At 41.2% G+C, this 20,425-nt stretch overlaps 1 protein-coding gene across 1 annotated transcript in view; it reads left to right on the top strand.

The window, feature by feature from the left end:
* The window catches only part of USH2A (usherin), a 538,690-nt gene that overhangs the window by 216,936 nt on the left and 301,329 nt on the right, over nucleotides 1–20,425 (top strand). Inside the window, exons 23-30 of the mRNA XM_066379924.1 lie at nucleotides 3,279–3,405; nucleotides 5,600–5,701; nucleotides 7,302–7,481; nucleotides 8,357–8,487; nucleotides 10,000–10,273; nucleotides 15,790–15,993; nucleotides 16,113–16,193; nucleotides 18,825–19,016. Coding sequence (XP_066236021.1) covers nucleotides 3,279–3,405; nucleotides 5,600–5,701; nucleotides 7,302–7,481; nucleotides 8,357–8,487; nucleotides 10,000–10,273; nucleotides 15,790–15,993; nucleotides 16,113–16,193; nucleotides 18,825–19,016 — 1,291 coding nt within the window. The remainder of the gene's footprint in view (nucleotides 1–3,278; nucleotides 3,406–5,599; nucleotides 5,702–7,301; nucleotides 7,482–8,356; nucleotides 8,488–9,999; nucleotides 10,274–15,789; nucleotides 15,994–16,112; nucleotides 16,194–18,824; nucleotides 19,017–20,425) is intronic.

Below are 20,425 nucleotides of genomic sequence, written 5' to 3'. Positions count from 1 at the left end.
TCCTGCTCCCTGTGACAGCTCCTAACAGACTGAACTGTGGTTGGGTTGCATTTTCAGGGATTTGGCATGGTGATGGGGCCAACTTGGACTTGGTGAACATGTTAAGGACGCTACTCTTTTATGGATTCTTGCTGTATTGGCCAAGAGTTTGCTTAAAGGCTTTTAATCACTGTAAAAAAAAATAGAGGACTGGATGAAGAAGATGGGGCACATATACACCATGGTATACTATTCAGCTAGGAGAAATGATGACATCAGATCACTTACAGCGGAATGGTGGAGTCTTGGTAGCATTGTGCGGGGTGAAATAAGCGAATCAGAAAAAAACAGGAACTACAGGATTCCATACATGGTGGGACATAAAAGCGAGACTAAGAGGCATGGACAGGAGTGTGGTGGTAATGGAGGGTGGAGGGAGGGACAGAGGGAGAGGGGGAGGGGGAGGGGTACAGTGAGAACTGGATGGAGGGTGGCGGAGGACGATCTCTCTTCGGGTGATGGGTATGCAACAGAACTAAATGACAAGATAACTTGGAAATGTTTTCTTTGAATGTATGTACCCTGATTTATTGATGTCACCCCATTAAAATAAAAATTTATTTATAACAGTAAAAAAAAAAGAGTCATGACAAAGAATACTCCATTATTTACCATATTTCTCCATGTATGGGACACTTCCATGTATAAGATACACCTTAATTTTGGGGCCTGAAAATTGAAAAATAAATGTATTATATAAAGTTATTGAACTCAAGATTTATTCATCATAAAATTAATACAACTCCTCATCACTGTCAAAACTCCCATCCATTAGCTTGTCCTCATCTGTGTCAGATGATGAGTCACTGTCTTCATATATTGCCTCATCCTCAGTTCCATCTATGGCATTTGAAATGCCACAACTTCTTCAACCACTGTATAAGATGCATCCAATCCTTACACCCTAAATTTTTCGAAAAAATATGCATCTTATACATGGGGAAATACAGTCATTGTTGTTATTCTTAAAGTCTCTAACAATTAGCTATGATCTCTCTATCTTTAACTTGATGGATTTCAATTTGAATTCACTTGATCAGATGATATTTTATTGACCAAGAGTGATTTGACTTTGTGGCTATCATTAAATGTTTTATGCTCAGTGATGTTAACAGGAAATTCACCTAACATTCTGATTTCACTCTGAAGGAAGCTGAGAAAGTGAAAGCTGCACAACAATTCTGCATAGGCTCTATTTAACTTGTCTGATATTTTCCAAATAGGAAGAACAAACTGCATGACATGGCACCAGAATTGATCTCAGCATTATTCTCTTCACATTAGTGGTGGTGGTGGTGGTGGTGGTGGTGGTGGTGGTGGTGGTGGTGGTGAATAATCTTAAAGATGATGATCAAAGAGTGATATGGTACGTTCCTCTAAGTAGAAAGTACATTTGGTGTTCTGAGGCTGTATTTTCTATAGTTGAATTTATTTCCAATAAATGTGATTTCTGATGTAGAGAACTATTAACGCTTCAGATTGTTGCCAAACATCATATGAGGAACCACTAACTCAGACACCTGATCTTTTAGAATGCAGCATCGTTTGTAACAATTTTAACGCTAACTAAGTACACTTTGATGAGACAGCATTTAATAAAATGCTCATTAATTTCATCATTAGCAAGGGTATGCTAAGAAGTAAGCCAGTTTCTTATGTCACGCCCAATTAGCATCCCATGCTAGTAATCCCATTAGCATTGTTGAATTCACTAATGGAAAAACTAATGGGCATGGTACCAGGGCACATTAATTGGGCACGACACCAGTTCTGGTTTTAATTATTAAACTACGATAATGAAATGTGTGTTTGTAAAATATTAAAATGTTGAAATAGGGTTGAAGAAAATAAAAGAGCATGTAAAGACAAAAGATATAAGGAAAGGCAGCCTAGGAAAATTCAAAGGCTAAGAAATGGACTTACCAAGTGGTCATTTTTCTTGCCAATGGAATTGTCTAGAAAAGTTGGGATATTGTCTGTGAGAGAAGCAGCCCACTCATACTCGTGGGAAATTAAACGATGTTTTTTGGTAATAGGAGATTCTGGATGTCATATGTGTTGTCATGCTCTGTATGAGGCCTGACAGAAGCCAATTAAGTGTGTAGACTGGACATGCTATATTGCTGAAGCTATTTTAGAAAATAAAGGCAGAAATATTTTAAGTGGTGTGATTAATATGGCGCTTTTTTGTGACACTTTAGCCCTATTACATCAGATAATAATCACTTTTCTCTTTTTGAAAGACATTCTACCAAGATAAGTAGAATTTCATAAAATATCCCAAGTAATTAAGAAACTATTTTTTAATATCTTACCCAATCTTTTTTTGTTTGTTTGTTTTTAAAAATGGTTATTGGGTTGAAGTTAATTATTGCTAAAGAAACCAACTTTATTAAGAAAAAAGTGGGTTTTTTTCATTTAGAAGGTTTAGAATAATTTTTTTTTTAAATAGTATTAAGAAGTGATGACAGTGACAAAGCTGAAATCTCTTTTGCTTACTAGTACTTGCTCATTCACACTAAAGGGAGCACCTTTGTGTCAATCATGATAAACCAAGCAAGGGTTCCCTTGGCTGGAAAGTACTGAGATACAAACTTCTTTGTTCTTCTCCTTTCATACCCTCACTTCCATTTGCAAGTCTCTATTCTTGATATCTTCCATTGCCTAGGACTCACTTAGGGACTTGCTTTGTTAGGGAATGTAATGTAGGTGAGAAAAACTAGTTTGCCACACTTTCCCTGTCTTTAAAACAATTAGCAGTTGAATAATATTTTGAGTTCCAAATTCTTGTCTCTCTTTTTATATTCCTGATAAAAATTAAAATAGAAAATTTTACAATAGAAAATGAGTTACCTTTCTGATGAATATGGGTCATCAGAATGCAGGTGTACTTGTAAGAAAGTCTTATTCCAAAGACAAGTTATTTTCAGATTTGAGCATGGTAGTATTCACAGAGACACATCAGAGGAAAACCAGAATGATGTTAGACATCAATTTTCCTTCTGAGTTCTATTTGAAACATATGCATCCTTGCATCAAGATGATATTAAAGATTGTAAATTGGTTTTTAACAAATATATATGTCTATGTATGTGTATGTATGTATGTATGTACAAACACATTTATGTGTATATGTGTGTGTACATATATATATACTCATATATATATACATACATACACACACAATAAAATGTATTTTTGTTTAAACATATATTAATTCACTCATTCATTCCCTTCAGGGGTCTCCAGTGGAAGTGACCACAACTAATGACGATGGTAAGCAGTATAGTGATGGCAAATGGCATGACATCATTGCTATTAGACATCAAGCTGTCGGTCACATCACACTTGATGGGCAGTATTCAGGTATGGGCTCTCTTGATATATAGATACTTGGCTCTCCTTATAGGCTGATGTTGCCCTAATCTTCTGTCATTTCTAATTTATATTTCTTCTTTCACCTTCTTCTCCACTCAATTTTACTTAAATTGCATTTAAGTTTGCCTTTGGGTGTCTTGAAAACCAAGTCCGACCACCATTTTCTAATTTCTGTAGGGTTTTGGCAAAGCAAAAATAAGACAGAGTTCTAGGTAGCACTTTTGTAGCTTGCACCATTCTTTATAGTTTGTAAGGGTTTACACTCAGGTTCTCCCTAAGTCTGCAACTTTTGACTCCCAGAATATGATAAAGTAAAATAAAACAGATATAATGTGCATTTTAGAGATGAGGGAATTGAAACTCAGGAAAGGTAAGTAATTTCTCCCAGTATACAGAGTTGATAGACAGCATTCTTGAGAGACATAACCTGTTTTTGCCATTCTAAGTTTAGCATTCTTTCCATCCTATGATATCTGTCATCCACAGGCTTTTATTGATTCGTTTGGGGAAAATATAGAATTGTAATGAGCACCTACTATGTGTGGGGAAATATGGCTATTGCTCCAGAAATTCATACAAAGAATGAAATTCATGTTTTCAGCAGGAGAATAAATAAATATTGAACAAGTATAAGATACATGCTGAGAATGATAAAGTAGGATAAGAGGGAAAGAAGAGTGTGTGTGTGTGTGTGTGTGTGTGTGTGTGTGTGTGTGTATTAGGGAGGGGATGTTTTGATTTTATAAGGAATTGTTAGAGATGGCCTCTCTAATAAGGTGACATTTAAGCAGAGACCTAGAGGGGGTAACATGCTAAATCAGTAAAGTATTCAGCAGAAGGATGTTTCAAGCCGAACAAACAGTGGGTGTTAAAGAAAGAAGGTGGGATCATAGCATATGTGGCATGTCTGGGACCAAAAGGAGGCCACTGTAGGAAAGAGTGAGCCAAGGGCTGGTGACAGACTGTGAGACCAGAAAGACCAGTAGGACTGTATGCTCTAGATTCAGAACCATGTGGACTTTCACTTGGAAAGAAGGAAGCCACTGGCCAATTTTGAGAGAAGAATGTCATGATATGACTTCTTTCTTTAAAAGGAACACTCTGGCTACTTGTATGAGAATATGTTTTATGAGAACAAGAGGAGAAGCCCTGTGACCAGTGAATAGGCTTCTGCAGTAATTTTAAAATAATTCAGGCAAGAAATGATCATTTTTTTGAACCAGGAAGGTCATTTCAATATGATGAAAAATATGGAGATATTATAAATGGTCCACTAAAGGGATTTGATTGATGTAGAGCAGGCAAACTGCCACCTGTGGGCCAATTCAAGTGCATGTCTGTTTTTATAAAGTTTTATTAGAGCACCACTGTGTCCATTTGTTATGTGTTGTTTATGTCTACATAGGGCTGTATAGTCTGCAAAGCCTAAAACATAGTATTTGGCCCTTTACAGAAAGTTTGCTAACCCCTAATGTAGAGCCTGACTGGTAGGTTTGAAGTGCAGGCCCCCGGAAGAATGCAGCTGCCATAACAAAGATGGACAAGAAATTGGGAATAGCAGATTTGGAGGAGAGGTATTCAGAGTTCAATTGGAACATGTTAAGTCTTAGATCCCTATGAGGCGTCCAAGTGGAGATATCAGACAAGTTGTGAGATGTACAAGCCTGAGCTGAGGGAGGTTTGCAGACTAGAGTCACAAACTGGAGTTGTCAGCTATGTGGTATGTACAACCAAGGAGTGGCTGTGCCTAGGGCTCATTATGGTGGTTTGGGCTCTGATATTTCCCCCTTATTCCAAAGAAGAGTGGAGTGAGAAATCTTAGCAGGAGATTTGCATTCTTATGCAATAGAGTCAGGGACCCAGGTCCCTTCAGATATTTGGCCCTTATGGTTAGCACAGGTGCCCAGACCTTCCTTTGTCCCTTTGGAGGACGCGGGGCATCGTTGTAGTAGAGAAGGAGATCAGATCAGAGAAGGGAGAGGATCTGGGTCATTCCAGCACTGAGATGTTGGGGTCGATGCAGAAGAGCCGTGAAGAAGGCTAATCAGGACAGCCACTAAGGTAAGGGATGGACCAAGAAAGAGTGACGTCCCAAAAGCCCAGGGAAGGGTTTAATCATTTGTTAAATTAGTAGAAAAACATAATCCTGCTGATGCTGGACTTCTCATCTCCTCTGCCACAGGTTCCTCCGGGCCCCTGAATGGTAGTACAATTATTGGAGAGAACTCAGGGGTGTTTGTGGGAGGGCTGCCGCGGGGCTACACCATCCTGAGGAAGGATCCCGGTGAGTGTGGGAAAGGTATTGAGTTACACATTGTCACTACTATTCATTTAGAATAGAATGCAATAGCATTATTTTAAAGTATGAGTAATAGTATTATTTTCTACCTTATACTGTACTTCCCATGTCAGTATGTCAAAAATATCCATTAGGTCTCTTCCCGCATGTGTTATCTGCATTGAAAATCTTAGGCCTGACCAGGTGGTGGCACAATGGATAGAGTGTCGGACTGGGACATGGAGGACCCAGGTTTGAAATCCCGAGGTAACCAGCTTGAGTGTGGGCTCATCTGGTTTGAGCAAGGCTCACCAGCTTGAGCCCAAGGTTGCTGGCTTGAGCAAGGGGTCACTCGGTCTGCTGTAGCCCCCCAGTCAAGGCACATATGAGAAAGCAATCAATGAGAAACTAAGGTGCTGCAAGAAAGAATTGATGCTTCTCATCTCTCTCCCCTCCTGTCTGTCCCTCTCTTTGTCTGTTTCTGTTCCTGTCACACACAAAAAAGAAAATCTTAGTAACCAATTCTTGATATACAAAAAGGACCCAGGTTCGAGATTCCGAGGTCACCAGGTTGAGCACGGGCTCATCTGGCTTGAGCTAAAAAAAGCTCACCAGCTTGGATCCATGGTCACTGACTCGAGCAAGGGGTTACTCGGTCTGTTGAAGGCCTGCAGTCAAGGCACATATGAGAAACCAATGAATGAACAACTAAGGTGTCACAATGCGCAATGAAAAACTGATGATTGATGCTCCTCATCTCTCTGCATTCCTATCTGTCTGTCCCTATCTATCCCTCTCTCTGACTCTCTCTATGTCCCTGTAAAAATAAATAAACAAACAAACAAACAAACAAACAAACAGAAAACACAGAAATGGATGACTATGCAGTTGATTTTCGGTTTTTACGAGGGTGAAAAATGTTTCCCTATGGACTGGACCATATAAAAGGCATACTCAGTCACTAGATATCCATAGAAGAATAGAGTTTGACCTTTGCCACGATGGCAGAACATTCCAGCCAGGTGCCCTGAATGCTGTAATTGGGGCAGTGACAAAGTGATTCCTATATTTGAGGACAATACAACAGTGTGTAAAATGAAATTAATAAGGCTAACATAAATGAAATTAATCGTAGGCAGAAAAAAATATCACCCTTCCTAGAAATGAGATTCAATGAATGATTGACTTGTATAACAGAGCTAGTTTATTATGATGAAGGAACTAAACTGTAAACAATAGATTTAACAGAAACACATCCTTCAAATGTTACTTATAAAATGTGATAGCACTTTTCATTTTTAAGACCAGTGGCAGATGACACCTCCTTGTTAGTTCGAAAGGCAGTATTTTTGCTAGCACTATAAAACCAAGGTTTTTTGCCTTAATATCTGTCTCTACATATATGATGAATCCAAACCAGGGCTAAACATTATCATTGTTACCACTTAGCACACTTGGTGGTGTTGTGTTTACCTGAATCATTAGGAGGTTTGCAGCAAACAGGTAAAGAGAGCTAATGCCCATTTATTTTAATTGTATGTAAAATTAATTGCCCGAAAAGCATTTTTCAAAATACATATTTCTTGACATCTGTCAATCCCTGCAGACATAATCCAAAAGGGTTTTGTGGGCTGTCTCAAGGATGTGTATTTTATGAAGAATTACAATCCGTCTGCTATTTGGGAGCCTCTGCTGTGGCAGAATTCTGAAGAGCAAATCAACGTGTATAATGCCTGGGAGGGATGTCCCTCCTCATTACAAGAGGGAGCTCATTTCTTAGGAACAGGTAAGCTTCTCAAATAGCCATCAGTCCTTGCAAGACTTATAAATACCTATTCATGTATACGCTCTATAGTAGCCCAAAGCAGTTCTCAGTTTACATGAGGTAGCATCCCAAATGTCAATTTGTGAGTCAGTTGTTTTATTTAGAATGAACTTTACTTAGAAAGATGATTCAAAGTAGTTACCAGGTTAATCCACAAATGTCTGTTCGTTCTGTTAGGTAGATGGACAGTGTTTGTCAGAGTAAAATTTCAGCTTTGTAACAGGGTATATAGCTCACAAAGGGAGGGAGAGATTATATAACCACTATCGTTGCCATTTCTCCAAAGGCTGCAGCAAAGGTGACATGTAGTGTCCTTGGTATGTTCTTACTTACAGTCTCTGCCTGGCGGCCACCCAAGCTAAGGTGGTAAGGGAAACATGGCAGCTTGATGGACATGGCTCGTTCTTCAAGTAAAAGCCCAGCATTGCCTCCTGTCTTTCTAATTGAGTTGGTCAGTTATTAAGTTGCTTAAATGACCTTCAGAACAGAAAGCTACATAATGTCATAATCTGAGTACTTTGTCATTGCTTTTTCTCATCACTGTCATTATTCAGAGTTTCTCTGAACTCCACGCAATGGCTTATTGTTGATCTTACAGAAAACTATAAGAGTCTCAGTTGTAGCCACGGTGTAGAGAATAGATTGCTTCTTCCTAAAAGGTGTATAAAGTTCCTTCTCCCACTTCTGTACAATTACAAGGACAATTTCTTAACATGGATTTGCTTCTTCTGTTAGAGATTTACTCAAAGATAGTCTAGTCCTAAGGGAATCTTATGACTCAGAGCAGGCGCCATTTCTTTCCCCACGCTCATGTGTATATGTTCTTGTCTTCAAAGGGTTCCTGGAACTTGAGCCATACGTGTTTCATGGTGGACTGAACTTTGAAATTTCCTTTAAGTTCAAAACAGATCAACTGGATGGATTGCTGCTTTTCATTTACAATAAGGATGGACCTGATTTCCTTGCTGTAGGTTGATTAATTAAATTTACTGCAAGTGACAGAGCCAACTTTCAATAAACCTGTGGTTCACATTATACTACATTGGGGCTTCTTTTCAAATTCACTTTTGTTTTTCTTCTGCTCCCTGTCATGTTATTTTCACTTTTGGAATCCTGTGAAACATTTTGCATTTTTGGGTCACAGGAGTTTTTCAAAATGACTACTATTACCATGAAAATTGTAATTTTAACAAAACAGTATAAGGAACTAAAATCCAATTTGGTATAATCGTACAAAAGTACAGTGAACACTTGTAAACCTACAACCCAACCCAAGACCTAAAATGTTACAATTAGCTAAGACACTAGTAGAAAGAATATGGCTATTGGTGTCAGACAAGCATCAGAAAGGTTACTTTTTTTCTCTATCACTCAAAATCCTCTAAAATCTTGCTTCTACATACCTGGCAGGCCTCCTCCTAAACTCACCCTTGACCCCATATGTATCCTCTATTTTTCCTAACCTGGTGCCTTTTTCTAAACCTAATGAGCTTGTGCATGTCCCCACACCATTGAATGTGTCAATCCCCTACCTAGATGACACTATATGCTTGCTTTCAACCCTTCTAGTTCCCAGGATCCTCTCCTATTGTACCTTGTTCCCACTGGGTTATAGTGACATGTCACGTGATTGCCTCTCCGTTAGACACAGTGTTTGTCTAGGAGCAGTGGGTTCACAGAACAGAGCAGGGGTTCCAATATTTCCAGAGTGAATACACAGGTAACTGAGTAACTGCTCACCCTGTGTACTTTACAGAGATGTTTACTTTGAAAAAGTAATAGTTTTATTTGTCCTTACGATCTGTTTCATTAGATGTGGTTGATCTCAAATTTTTAAGTATCCTATGGTCACTGATTTGACTTCTAACAAAATAAAAGCATGGTGGGTAAAATAATTATCATGTACCATTTTGAAGGAAAACATATTGGAGGTATTTCTTTTACCATGAGAATTTGGGCAAAATATGTTCGCATTTGAAAACAGCACCTTAATCTAAAAGAAAGCACATAGAAGCAATTATGTTAGTTGGGAGATTTAGAATAACAAAACTGCAATAGCGAATCAGAATACATCTTACAAATTTGAAATTGAGTTCAGCAACCAGTTAAAAGCAGCTTAATCAAGCTTGACACTTGATTTTTCTTACTGTCTTGTCATATTTTTCCCAGAGTTTGATGTTTACCTATGTTGCACTCTCTAAAATGTTTGAGCCTGCATCATATGGTGTCATATATAATCCTTACTGGTATGAATTTGTGTGATTCCACACAATATACTTTATGTCAGTTATAAGCTTGAAACATACTTTATTATGTGTCACTCCCGTTTGCCTTCGAACACAGTGAAATATTTCTAAGAGTGCTTTCAGAGAAATTTTTTGCTTTTCTTTCAAGAAATTGGCCTTCTGCTCTCTCCCAAACCACCATCCAGCAGTTCTTCTATATATTTGTTTTATCTTTTTAAAAATATGAAATGCAGGTGGAACTGAAGAGCGGCACGCTGAGCCTCCGGCTGCATACCAGTGTCACCCTCACCCGCGTGGACCTGTGGCTGGGGCTGTCCTACTGTGACGGGCAGTGGAATGAACTGGTGGTTCAAAAGGAAGGCTCCGTGGTGTCGGCGAGCATGAATAAACTGACGGAGCGGGTGTCAGAGTCCCAAGCCCAGCCACTGGTGCTGAACTCCCCCGTGTACCTGGGAGGGGCCCCGCGTGAACTGCTGGAGTCCTATAGACAGCTGAGTCTGGAACCAGGTGAGCTCTACCTGGAGGAACCCCCAAATCACAGCAGCCCTGGTCTCACCAGATTTTGGTGGTTCTGTGTTTCAAGACATAGAAATAGAATCAGGCTGAGAGCAACACCCACCCACCCCTTGACCACAGAATCTTAAGTTCAAAAAAAAAAAAATCTGAGACCACTTCTGCAAATAGGTTCGTATGTTGCCTTTTAGGGCAGGGGTCCCCAAACTATGGCCCGCGGGCCGCATGCGGCCCCCTGAGGCCATTTATCCGGCCCCCACCGCACTTCCAGAAGAGGCACCTCTTTCATTGGTGGTCAGTGAGAGGAGCATAGTTCCCATTGAAATACTGGTCAGTTTGTTGATTTAAATTTAGTTGTTATTTATTTTAAATATTGTATTTGTTCCTGTTTTGTTTTTTTACTTTAAAATAAGATATGTGCAGTGTGCATAGGGATTTGTTCATAGTTTTTTTTCTAGTCTGGCCCTCCAGCGGTCTGAGGGACAATGAACTGGCCCCCTGTGTAAAAAGTTTGGGGACCCCTGCTTTAGAGTGTGCCCTCATACATAATCAACATATATATTTTAATATATCACCTAATCATAATCAATCTATTTATTCTAACATGTCAGAAAACATCATTTTAATTCATCCATCATACTTCTCAGATGTTTTCCTCAAAAATACATGTGCTTCCAGTTCTTCAGAGTCCTGATCATTATCTACATTTACAGATTAAAAAATTAATTAGGCTGCTGTTCGCAACTAGAAAAAATGACATCAGTCAGAAGAGTTACTTTCCAACATCAGTGCTTGTTGTCCCTATGCATTTCAGTGGTGCTCTCATGCAGCAAAGCACAGGAGAAGTCAGTGGTCGGCAAGCCAAGTTGCTCTTTGGCGCCTTGAGTGTGGCTCTTCCACAAAATACCATGTGCAGGCACTACCTCAATAAGGAATATACCTACCTATATAGTTTAAGTTTAAAAATTTGGCTCTCAAAAGAAATTTCAATTGTACTGCTGATATTTGACTCTGTTGACTAATATGTGTGCCGACCACTTTAGCTGAATTTCAAGCATACTTGTAAAAAATCGAGGTATCATTGATTCCCAATAACTGTGGAGACGTTCACGAGTGCATGAGTCATAACTACAGCAAGTATTTAGCTCCCATCGTGGGTTTTCACATCATCATGTCACTCGTGGCAGTTAACGCACAAAGAGTTTGAGCACAATTAAAGCAATTATTTATCTTAGAAGGCTAACCATCACTGAGTGGGTATTGCATGCCAGGACTGTTCTGAGAGCTTTACATGCGAGAAAATGAGTGAGTGAGTTCTTTACAACAAGCCTATGAGGTAGGTGTTATTGTTCGTGCCCCTATTTTACTGATGAGGAACCCAAAGAGCAGAGAAGAATGGCTAGGACGCAGATGGAAGCCAGCCCATTGGCCAGTGTCCTGGTGTCAGAGTCCTCCTTCTTATGTGTAATTAGTGTTCTCCTGATGGGCATGGGGCAGCATCCCTTCCCTATAAAGTGGAGGGAGCATAGAACACCGAGCTTGTGACCCAGTGTGCTCCCAGGTAGCAGGTGATTTTTCTGCACAGATTTCAGAATTGACACACTGTGGATGGTTAAAATGTCCACGGAGCAGTGTTGCCTATCTGGTGAGTACATAAAGACTTAACCGCCTTTGAATGGAAAATATACGGCAAGCTCTAAGAAGACTTTCAGAAGGGAATGCTTGAGTTAATGAATATCGGAAGTGTAAGACAGTAATGACATTTCCAAGGCACTTAAGATGTAACAGGAGCTGGAAATATTACACTCACATAAAGGCCTCTCCTGACTTCAGGTTTCTGAGGTTAGAAGGAGCTTGGAAACCCTTTATATGAGCAAAATTACCTGGCCTTATTTTACATCGAGGAAAAAATGTCTCTACCATTCAAGCGTTATACTTTCAAAGCATACCAACACCCACCACTCTGATGGGTCTAGAGGCATGCTTAAATTGGAATTGTAATATTTTAATGATAAAAGTTTAAAACATCAACAGAGACCCAAGAGGAATAATTCAGTCCACACTATGACTAAATCGGTAATACTAAAAGAGATTTTATTTACCGGAATACTAAATTCTTAGTGCAGTATCAGCCTCATCAGTGGGTCTCAGACCACCGATAAAATATGAAGTATAATAGCTGGGACATAGTAAGAACTCAATAAAATTAACCATTATTATTAATAATAATACTGCTATCCAAGATACATTGGAATTGCTTGGAAAGGTTATTAAAAATGCATATTTAATGACCCTGTCCCCTAAAATGCTTTGAATGGTACTGGTCTTTCTAAGTTTTTTTTTTTTTTTTTTATTCTTCCTTTTTTTTTTTTTTGTACTTTTCTGAAGCTGGAAACGGGGAGACAGTCAGACAGACACCCGCATGCGCCCGACCGGGATCCACCCGGCACGCCCACCAGGGGGCGATGCTCTGCCCATCCGGGGCGTCACTCTGTGTGACCAGAGCTATTCTAGTGCCTGAGACAGAGGCCAAGGAGCCATCCTCAGTGCCCGGGCCATCTTTGCTCCAATGGAGCCTTGGCTGCGGGAGGGGAAGAGAGAGACAGAGAGGAAGGAGAGGGGGATGGGTGGAGAAGCCGATGGGCACCTCTCCTGTGTGCCCTGGCCGGGAATCAATCCCGGGACTTCTGCATGCCAGGCCAACGCTCTACCACTGAGCCAACCGGCCAGGGCCTTTCTAAGTTTTTATAACTTGTAAATCTGCATATTTTATACAGAGCTCAGGAGAGTATTTACAACACACAAGTGCTGCACACGTGGGGTAAACTGCAACTCAGATCAGTCACACTCATGTACACTATGCTGTTCAGTCCATTAACAACAGTCTTAAGAATCTGTTTTTCAATTAGCATCTCTTTTCAGAGGTCCTATTTTGTGATCATATGAGGGCTGTTCTTTTTCTTATCCATTAATGTTGTAATCTTCCTTTGACTCAAATGCACATTGATTTTTCTTGTTCTTTTGGAAACACTGGACAGCATGCTTTTCTGAAGTTGAGCTAGCTCAGATCCTGGGCATTTTTACCTTAGAACCAGCCCTGGGGGCTGTCCCTGACCTCTAGGTTGGAAGTGAGGGGCATGGTGCTCTATGAAGGGGGTGTGGGTAGGGCAGGAGCCTGGTGTTGGACTGCCTCCTTCAGAAGAGCTGCTGTCTGATTGGTCTGCCCAGAGTTAGTTAGAAGCCTGGGGGTGGGATAAGAGTGAGAGGGTGTTAGTTTGTTTGTTTTTGATTCTCACGAAGACAGGGAAGCAAGGAGGAACCCACACTGCTCCCACAAACAGACCCTCTCCCCTCTTCATATTTTCAAACCCCATTCAATTTCAGGGGAAGCTGGAGAGTGTTCCTGGTAGAGGAATTTCTCATGATGCAAATTTGAAAGAACATTGCAAACACCATTCTCTGACTCACTGCGTGCCCTGAGGGGAGCACAAGGCGAGCCCACACAAAAGCTCGGGCATCTTCACCTCTGGAGACTGAGGCCAGAGCCCCACTTCCCAGGGAGGACTGGTGCTTACAGACTTCCTCCTCTAACTCGAGATCTTTCTTTCTATCTCCAGAAGGAAGGACGACTCTCTCTGTGGCCTTTCCCAACTTTAAAATTTCATCTTGTAAATTAATTTTTAAGACCCTTTTTTCCTTAAAATTTTAAAAATTGTGCTGAAATAGACATAAGTTAAATTTTACCATCTTCACTATTTTTACATATACAAGTTCAGTGGCATTGCGTACATTCACATTGCTGTGTAACCGTCACCACCGTCCACACCCAGAATCCTTTCCATCTTGCCAACGGAAGCCCCATGCTCCTTAACCAGTAATGGGACATTTTATATAACAGCCCTGAGATGTTTTCCAAAGCTGCCTTTCCCCCACTGGCATTTTGTTGGTGGGGAAGCTAAGCAGGGTATGGAGGGGTAGGTGATTCAGCTCTGTGCCACCGGAAAATCACTGGCAAAGAAGTGAAAATCCTTAGCTTTCGAATTTTCAAGCAAGTGCTTTTTTATTCAGCTTCATTACCTTCAATTCAGTTCCCCCGACTTATTGAGTGCCCACTGTGCGTTCGAGATAGACTAGCGGTATTGATCGGCTGGGCCCAAAGGCAGGTGAGTAACAGTAAAGGCAGTTACGAGGAAACAGGCTGCCACTTATTGTGTCTGGAGAGAACAATATGGTCATTGTTACCATTAACTTATTTTACTGTTCAGCATTTTGCATAATATTTTATTTGCACTTCCTGCAGGGGGTATCTTAGTCTTGAAAATAGGTAATCACATGCTTGGGGCCTCTTGAACTTGATGTGTTTTTGTTCAGAACTTGTGCAAGTGTGTGTGTGTGTGTGTGTGTGTGTGTGTGTGTGTGTGTACTCACACATGCACATGTGCACGACTGCCATCTCTAATGCACCTGCTTATTTCTTCTTCTCTAGTTTTGAGCAGTTTTCTGATCAGAGGACTGTCAGACCTCGTGGAACTGATCTCTGTTTACACAAACGAGTGTGTAATTCAAAACAACTGCTGGCCCCTCGCTGGCTGGTGGGCTGGCCAGCCGGCTGTCCTCTGGTTTTCTAACTCAAAAGCAATGAATCCTCCGTCCGTTTTCTCCTCGGTCTGTGTTGAACTTCACAGAACCAAACTGCACTCAAGTCATGCTCAAGTCAACTGGGCAGGGGACACGTTCAGTGACACTCCCGGGTGTTGCCCTAGCCAGAGCTGACTTCTGTCCTGTGCTGACGGGAACACAAAACCTAGAAGCCTAGACCGTTGTGTATGCTCACAGTTGTGGCCATCAGAGAGACGAGAGAGCACAGCCACGGCACCTCTCTCTGCTGATTTTACCGGGACTTGGTGCCGGATCTCTGAAATGGTTGTTTCAGAACTCATGGCGTTTTCTCAGGATTCGAGTGCGTTTTGAAAATCTATTCTTCCTCTTGTTAGCCTTCAGCTACCTTCTAGGGATATTTCTTTTTCCCCACTGATCTTGTTGAATAATTATACTACTTCAAATATTTGGTTTTTGGCCCCTAAACGCTGTCTTTTATAGGTTACATAATTTTTCAGAATTGAGAGGCTGGTGGGTACCCCTCTGCCATAATGTGTAATCACCTAACTTTTATTCCATCACCATATACACACTGAAAAAATGTAGGCCTAATGAGGTGCAATGAATACCTTCTGTTGAATAGAGTTCAGTTGAATTATACTTACCAGCTCGTATTTTGTTTTCAAAATAATATAATGATTTCCTTGTGACAACTTAGCCTGATAAAAAGCAAGAGAAGGCATCAAATGTTTGCCTAAAGGAAACTTGAAAGTTTAAAAATTGTATCTAAAGCACCCTCTTCCCCACAACCACACACACACATACCTCATCAAAATGTACTGAGGACAGAAATGATTGGCAGTGAATGACTCCGGCCCTTTCTGGGATGCTGGTCCCTTCCTGTTTGCTAGGTTTTGGTGGCTGCATGAAAGATGTTGCATTTGCACGTGGTGCTGTCGTCAGCTTGGCATCTGTGTCCAGCGGCGCTGTCAGAGTTAATCTGGACGGGTGCCTGTCAAGTGACAGCGCTGTTAACTGCAGGGGAAATGACTCCATCCTGGTGTACCGGGGACATGAGCACAGCACTCAGGAGCGCGGTCTCCGGCCTTTCACAGGTAAGGCAGAGGCACCCCGAGTCCAATGCCACATACCTCCACCTCCTCCCTCCCCACCAGCCCGCAGCTCCTCCCCATGACTCATGTCTTCCTCTTTCTACTTCTTCCTCCCACTGAAGAGTACCTGTACCGCGTGGTAGCCTCGCACAAGGGAGGTTCTGTGTGCAGTGACTGGAGCCGGGGTCGTACAGCCGCCGCAGGTAAACGTAATTTGTCCTTAACTGGATATGTGCCCACTCAGGCACACATATGTGCATTTGTGTCTGTGCATGGAAAGGGAAGACAGTCACCCCAAATCAAGGAATATGTCTGCAGTCTTGTGACAGGGCAGGCGGTGGTTGGCAAAGGCATCTGCCAACAGCCCAGGTGCTTAGTCAGTCAGTGCTTTTAATCTTGCAAGTATTTAGTAAGCAGGAGCTCAAGCTTGATTCTTTCCTCTTTGGAGGCAGAAAGTGGTTTTATGTTGTCTTAGGGATTTAATGGGCCTGTAGCTACAATAATGTAGCTAAGGGCAAGAAACCTCTATAGACTGCATGGACCCCAAGAAGACCGTGAGAACCTAAAATCAGGATCACCATTTGCTGAGGTGGCCCGCTCTCACCTCTTTCTTGCAGAAGGTGCCTTGAAGCCTGCACCATGGTTGGAAGTGCACGTGTCTTTTTATCCCATCGTGACCGATGTTCGCCATGGTATTGACTTTAGGATGCTAGCATGACCGTCCCAGGATGGAAATTGCTGATTGCTCTAATTTTATTTTGAGTTGGAGGGTAGAGAACTAGGAGATAAATAGAATACATTAGGTCTCATCTCCAACAACTGATGTATAAATGCACTGAGCTTCTGACAGTGACCAAGACATCTTTTTACATAACACCATCGCAGGAAGGCATTCATCACAAAAAGTTTTGTGAATTAGCAGCCTTCTGCCCTTTTGGGTCAAATATCTGTTAGAAAGGCAACTACATTTCCATATGACTGCCACTTATGTCTCTTCATGTTTATCCTTAGCAAGTCCCAATTTATCTGCAGGTATGTTTTTCACTAAGATATTCTCTCATGCTTTTTTTTTTTTTTTTTTTTATTGACAATGAGTTACCAATCCCAGGCTGCTCTGATGGAATCCTGTTCATCTAAAAGACACTGAGATGGGCTACTGAGAATAATTTTCAAAGTTTTCTGCTTACAGATTTCTAGAAGTGGACAGATTTGACAACTTACTGAGGATGATTTCAATTATCATCTATTTGTAGGCTAGACAGTGAATTGAATGCTCTCTCAAACTCTTTTTCAACTTCCGAGCTTGGAGACAGCTCCAATCTAAGATGTGCCTGTGTTACAGGCATGTCAGCTGGCCCATTTTCACACTCTGCTTTTCTACCAAATCCACTATCAAGACTGTTTTAGGTTTAAGTCAGTAAATAGTTATGTAGCAAATACATCGCTGATGTAGCTTAATAGGCTCCATTTTGAGTAACACCGAGAAAGCACGCCCATAGAGCTCTGAATTTATAGCGATGATCTGACCACAAAGCCTGACGCCATAAATTCATATTTACAATCTGACCACAACACCGAGCAGCTACACACTCCCAGGGGTTGGAGAATAATTGCACTATTTAATTATTTTTGAGTCAGTTTTGCTCTGTCCCTTATGAGAAGACCATCTGTTAGACAGTACTGTACTTTGCCCTGTTCCACATTTCAGAACTAATAAAATCAACGTCACTCCCATCGTCCCCTTTCCATGCAGCTTGCTCGTGTGGCCCGTGGGCTTTCTGGAGGTGCCTGTGGTAGTTTCACTGTGCAGACACTGGCTCCCCCCACCCCATGCTTCCTCTCAGCCTTTATGGTCACTTTGTTTCCCTGGAAGCTGTCCTGTTTTATTGGCCTGAACAGTGAAGTCCAAGAAGGAGGATGTCTGATGTGGGAAAACCCGAGTGGCCATCCATCGACAGGGCTCGTGAGTCCGTGAGCGGCCAGAGCAGGTCACTCATCCATCATCCTGCCAGGGGGCTCCTTGGGCTTTTTCTCAGTGTCCCCCGTGCAGTCAGCTGTGATGAAGTCTTTACTGATCAGAACCGTGGAAACAAGTAATAAATAGTTAAAGGCATGGATTTTCAAAATGAGGGGACACAGCTTGTAAAGTGAGGGTTGGCAGTTGCTTTAAACTTCCTCCTTTTGCGTTAGTGTTCTGTGAAACTCTGAGGGAGACATCCCAGGAAATGATTGTGTAGACGCTCAAGGGCACGAGCATCTCTACCCCCCACCCAAAGTGCAATTAGCAATGTATCCATATAGCATATCTGATAGAATTCTGATTTTTAAAAAAAATAATAATTTGAAAATAATTGAATTTGGAAAATTAGATCAGACATTCAAGCACAACACCATCCCATTTGTGATATTTTTCGGCTAATCCACAGAAGATATAAAAGTGTCAAACCACTGTGTATAATAACACTCTTAATTATCTTGCTTCAAAGGGGTCCATCATTACATGGTTTGAACCTGTTATCTGCCCACCATCCACCTCCTTCTTTATGAAGGATGTTTAAAACATGTCGACTACATTAAATGTTTTGGGAAAACCCCAACCAGACTTGGAAGAACGTTATGTCGATGGAGTTTTGATGGTTTTGAAATATCGCTTAAACCAAATGGCTCAAGATATGAAGTCATATTAAATCAATGCCGAAAAGTTACAACTCTAATAAATTGTATTCATGCTAATGGTTGAGCCTGATTTACTGCGGCCATTAAAAGTGAGGAATGGGGCAGCAGTGCTCACAGCACTGCAATGTTCTCTGTTTTCCCTTTTCTTCCTCTCACAGCCCCTGACAGCGTGCCGGCCCCCACGGGAGTCCGCAGCCTCGACGGGCACAGCATGGAAGTGACCTGGGCCAAACCTGTGGCAGTGAGAGGTGTCATTGAGAAGTACATCCTGAAAGCCTACCGTGCAGATGGCGTGCCACCTCGCGCACCCTCCACCACTTCCGAGCTCATCGGGACTGACACCCTCACAGGTAAAGGTGATGCCTTACAGGAGTTAAGTCTTATCCATTTTCTTTTGTTTGATTTTAAGTGATAAAACAATCTTCAAGGATTCCTCCCCCCAACTACATTAATTATTCATCTATTTTTGCCTGATTAAACACAAGAACCATCTGATGAGATGGAAGCCTGTATCCACCTAGGACGGAAACAGTGGTTCTGCACACCGTGGACTTTTGAGCATAGCTTCATGAGAAGGTTGCTGTTCTCTCCCTTCCTGAAGATGACACCACACGTGTTTACAGCCCTTGGAAGTCTTCAGACATTTTTTAGGAATCCTATCTGTATATATAGGACCAATTAAACTAGTTCACCATGCCAAAAAAAAAAAAAAGTTTACTCTTTGGGACTAGCCCAAGTTCACAGCACCATTATTTATTGTAAAATTGTTGATTAAACCTAATTATGTCAAGGTAGGGGGCATCAAGCACCAGCAGTGTGATGGGCAGCCCAGGGAGTCAGTTCTTTGCAGGGTCGCATGCCATGCGCGCTGACCAGAGTGGTGCACCTGTAGTACAACAGTTTACAGCTTCATGAAATGATACGGCACCTTTACATGGGACATTAAATTTAAGCCTTTGACCAAAAAGGGTAAAATGCATCAAAAAATCTGAGAGAAAAATATATTTGCTCTCTGTCAAAGAATTTTACAACTTGAAAAATCACGACAGATTTTAGAGTAGCTTTCATTATGTTTTCGATGTATCTATTGGTCAGCCCCCTGCCCCCGCTAGCTCTTACTTCCTTTTTAGACTCTCTAGACTCTATGACTCAAATATACAGGAAAAAAATTAATCTCATATCTTTACATTTTTTTCTCTTTATTTCAACCATTTGATAACCCACCCTGATTTAGTTCACATTTTGTGCCCAGTTGGCACATTGTAGTTAAGTGGGCCAGGGACACACACACACACACACACACACACACAGAGTTTATCACTAAAAATTCTCCATCTACATTTTCCAAATGGTCACTCAGTCGTGATGCCAAACCTACCACATTTTTATAATAAGCTCCTTCTCCCATTCTCCTCATTAAATATTTTGTATTTTTCCAAGCTGTCTACATACTGACCTCTCTTCCTCATCCCACTCAGTGGGTATTTATATTAGATAATCTTAAACTCCAGAGAAGAAGCAGAATCCATCCTATGGGATTTCTGTCACTTGCCTACAACCAAGTAGGTGCCTCCATTGCCTTTTTCTGACTGATACTGTTATTATTATGGTTTCAATGAGTGAATACATGCTGAAACATTTTAAACCACTTGCAGCATGTAATCGGCACTTGCCATCACCGTTGTTTTCATGTTTATTTTTTCTCTTTTTCTGTTGCTATTTTTATAGAGCTTCCCTTATTCCATCAAAAATAAAACCT

Source organism: Saccopteryx leptura, chromosome 1 (assembly GCF_036850995.1).
Source record: "Saccopteryx leptura isolate mSacLep1 chromosome 1, mSacLep1_pri_phased_curated, whole genome shotgun sequence".
NCBI classification, from domain to species: Eukaryota; Metazoa; Chordata; class Mammalia; order Chiroptera; family Emballonuridae; genus Saccopteryx; species Saccopteryx leptura.
The sequence above is the reverse complement of the archived record's forward strand: the minus strand, read 5'-3'. Positions and strand labels throughout refer to the sequence as shown.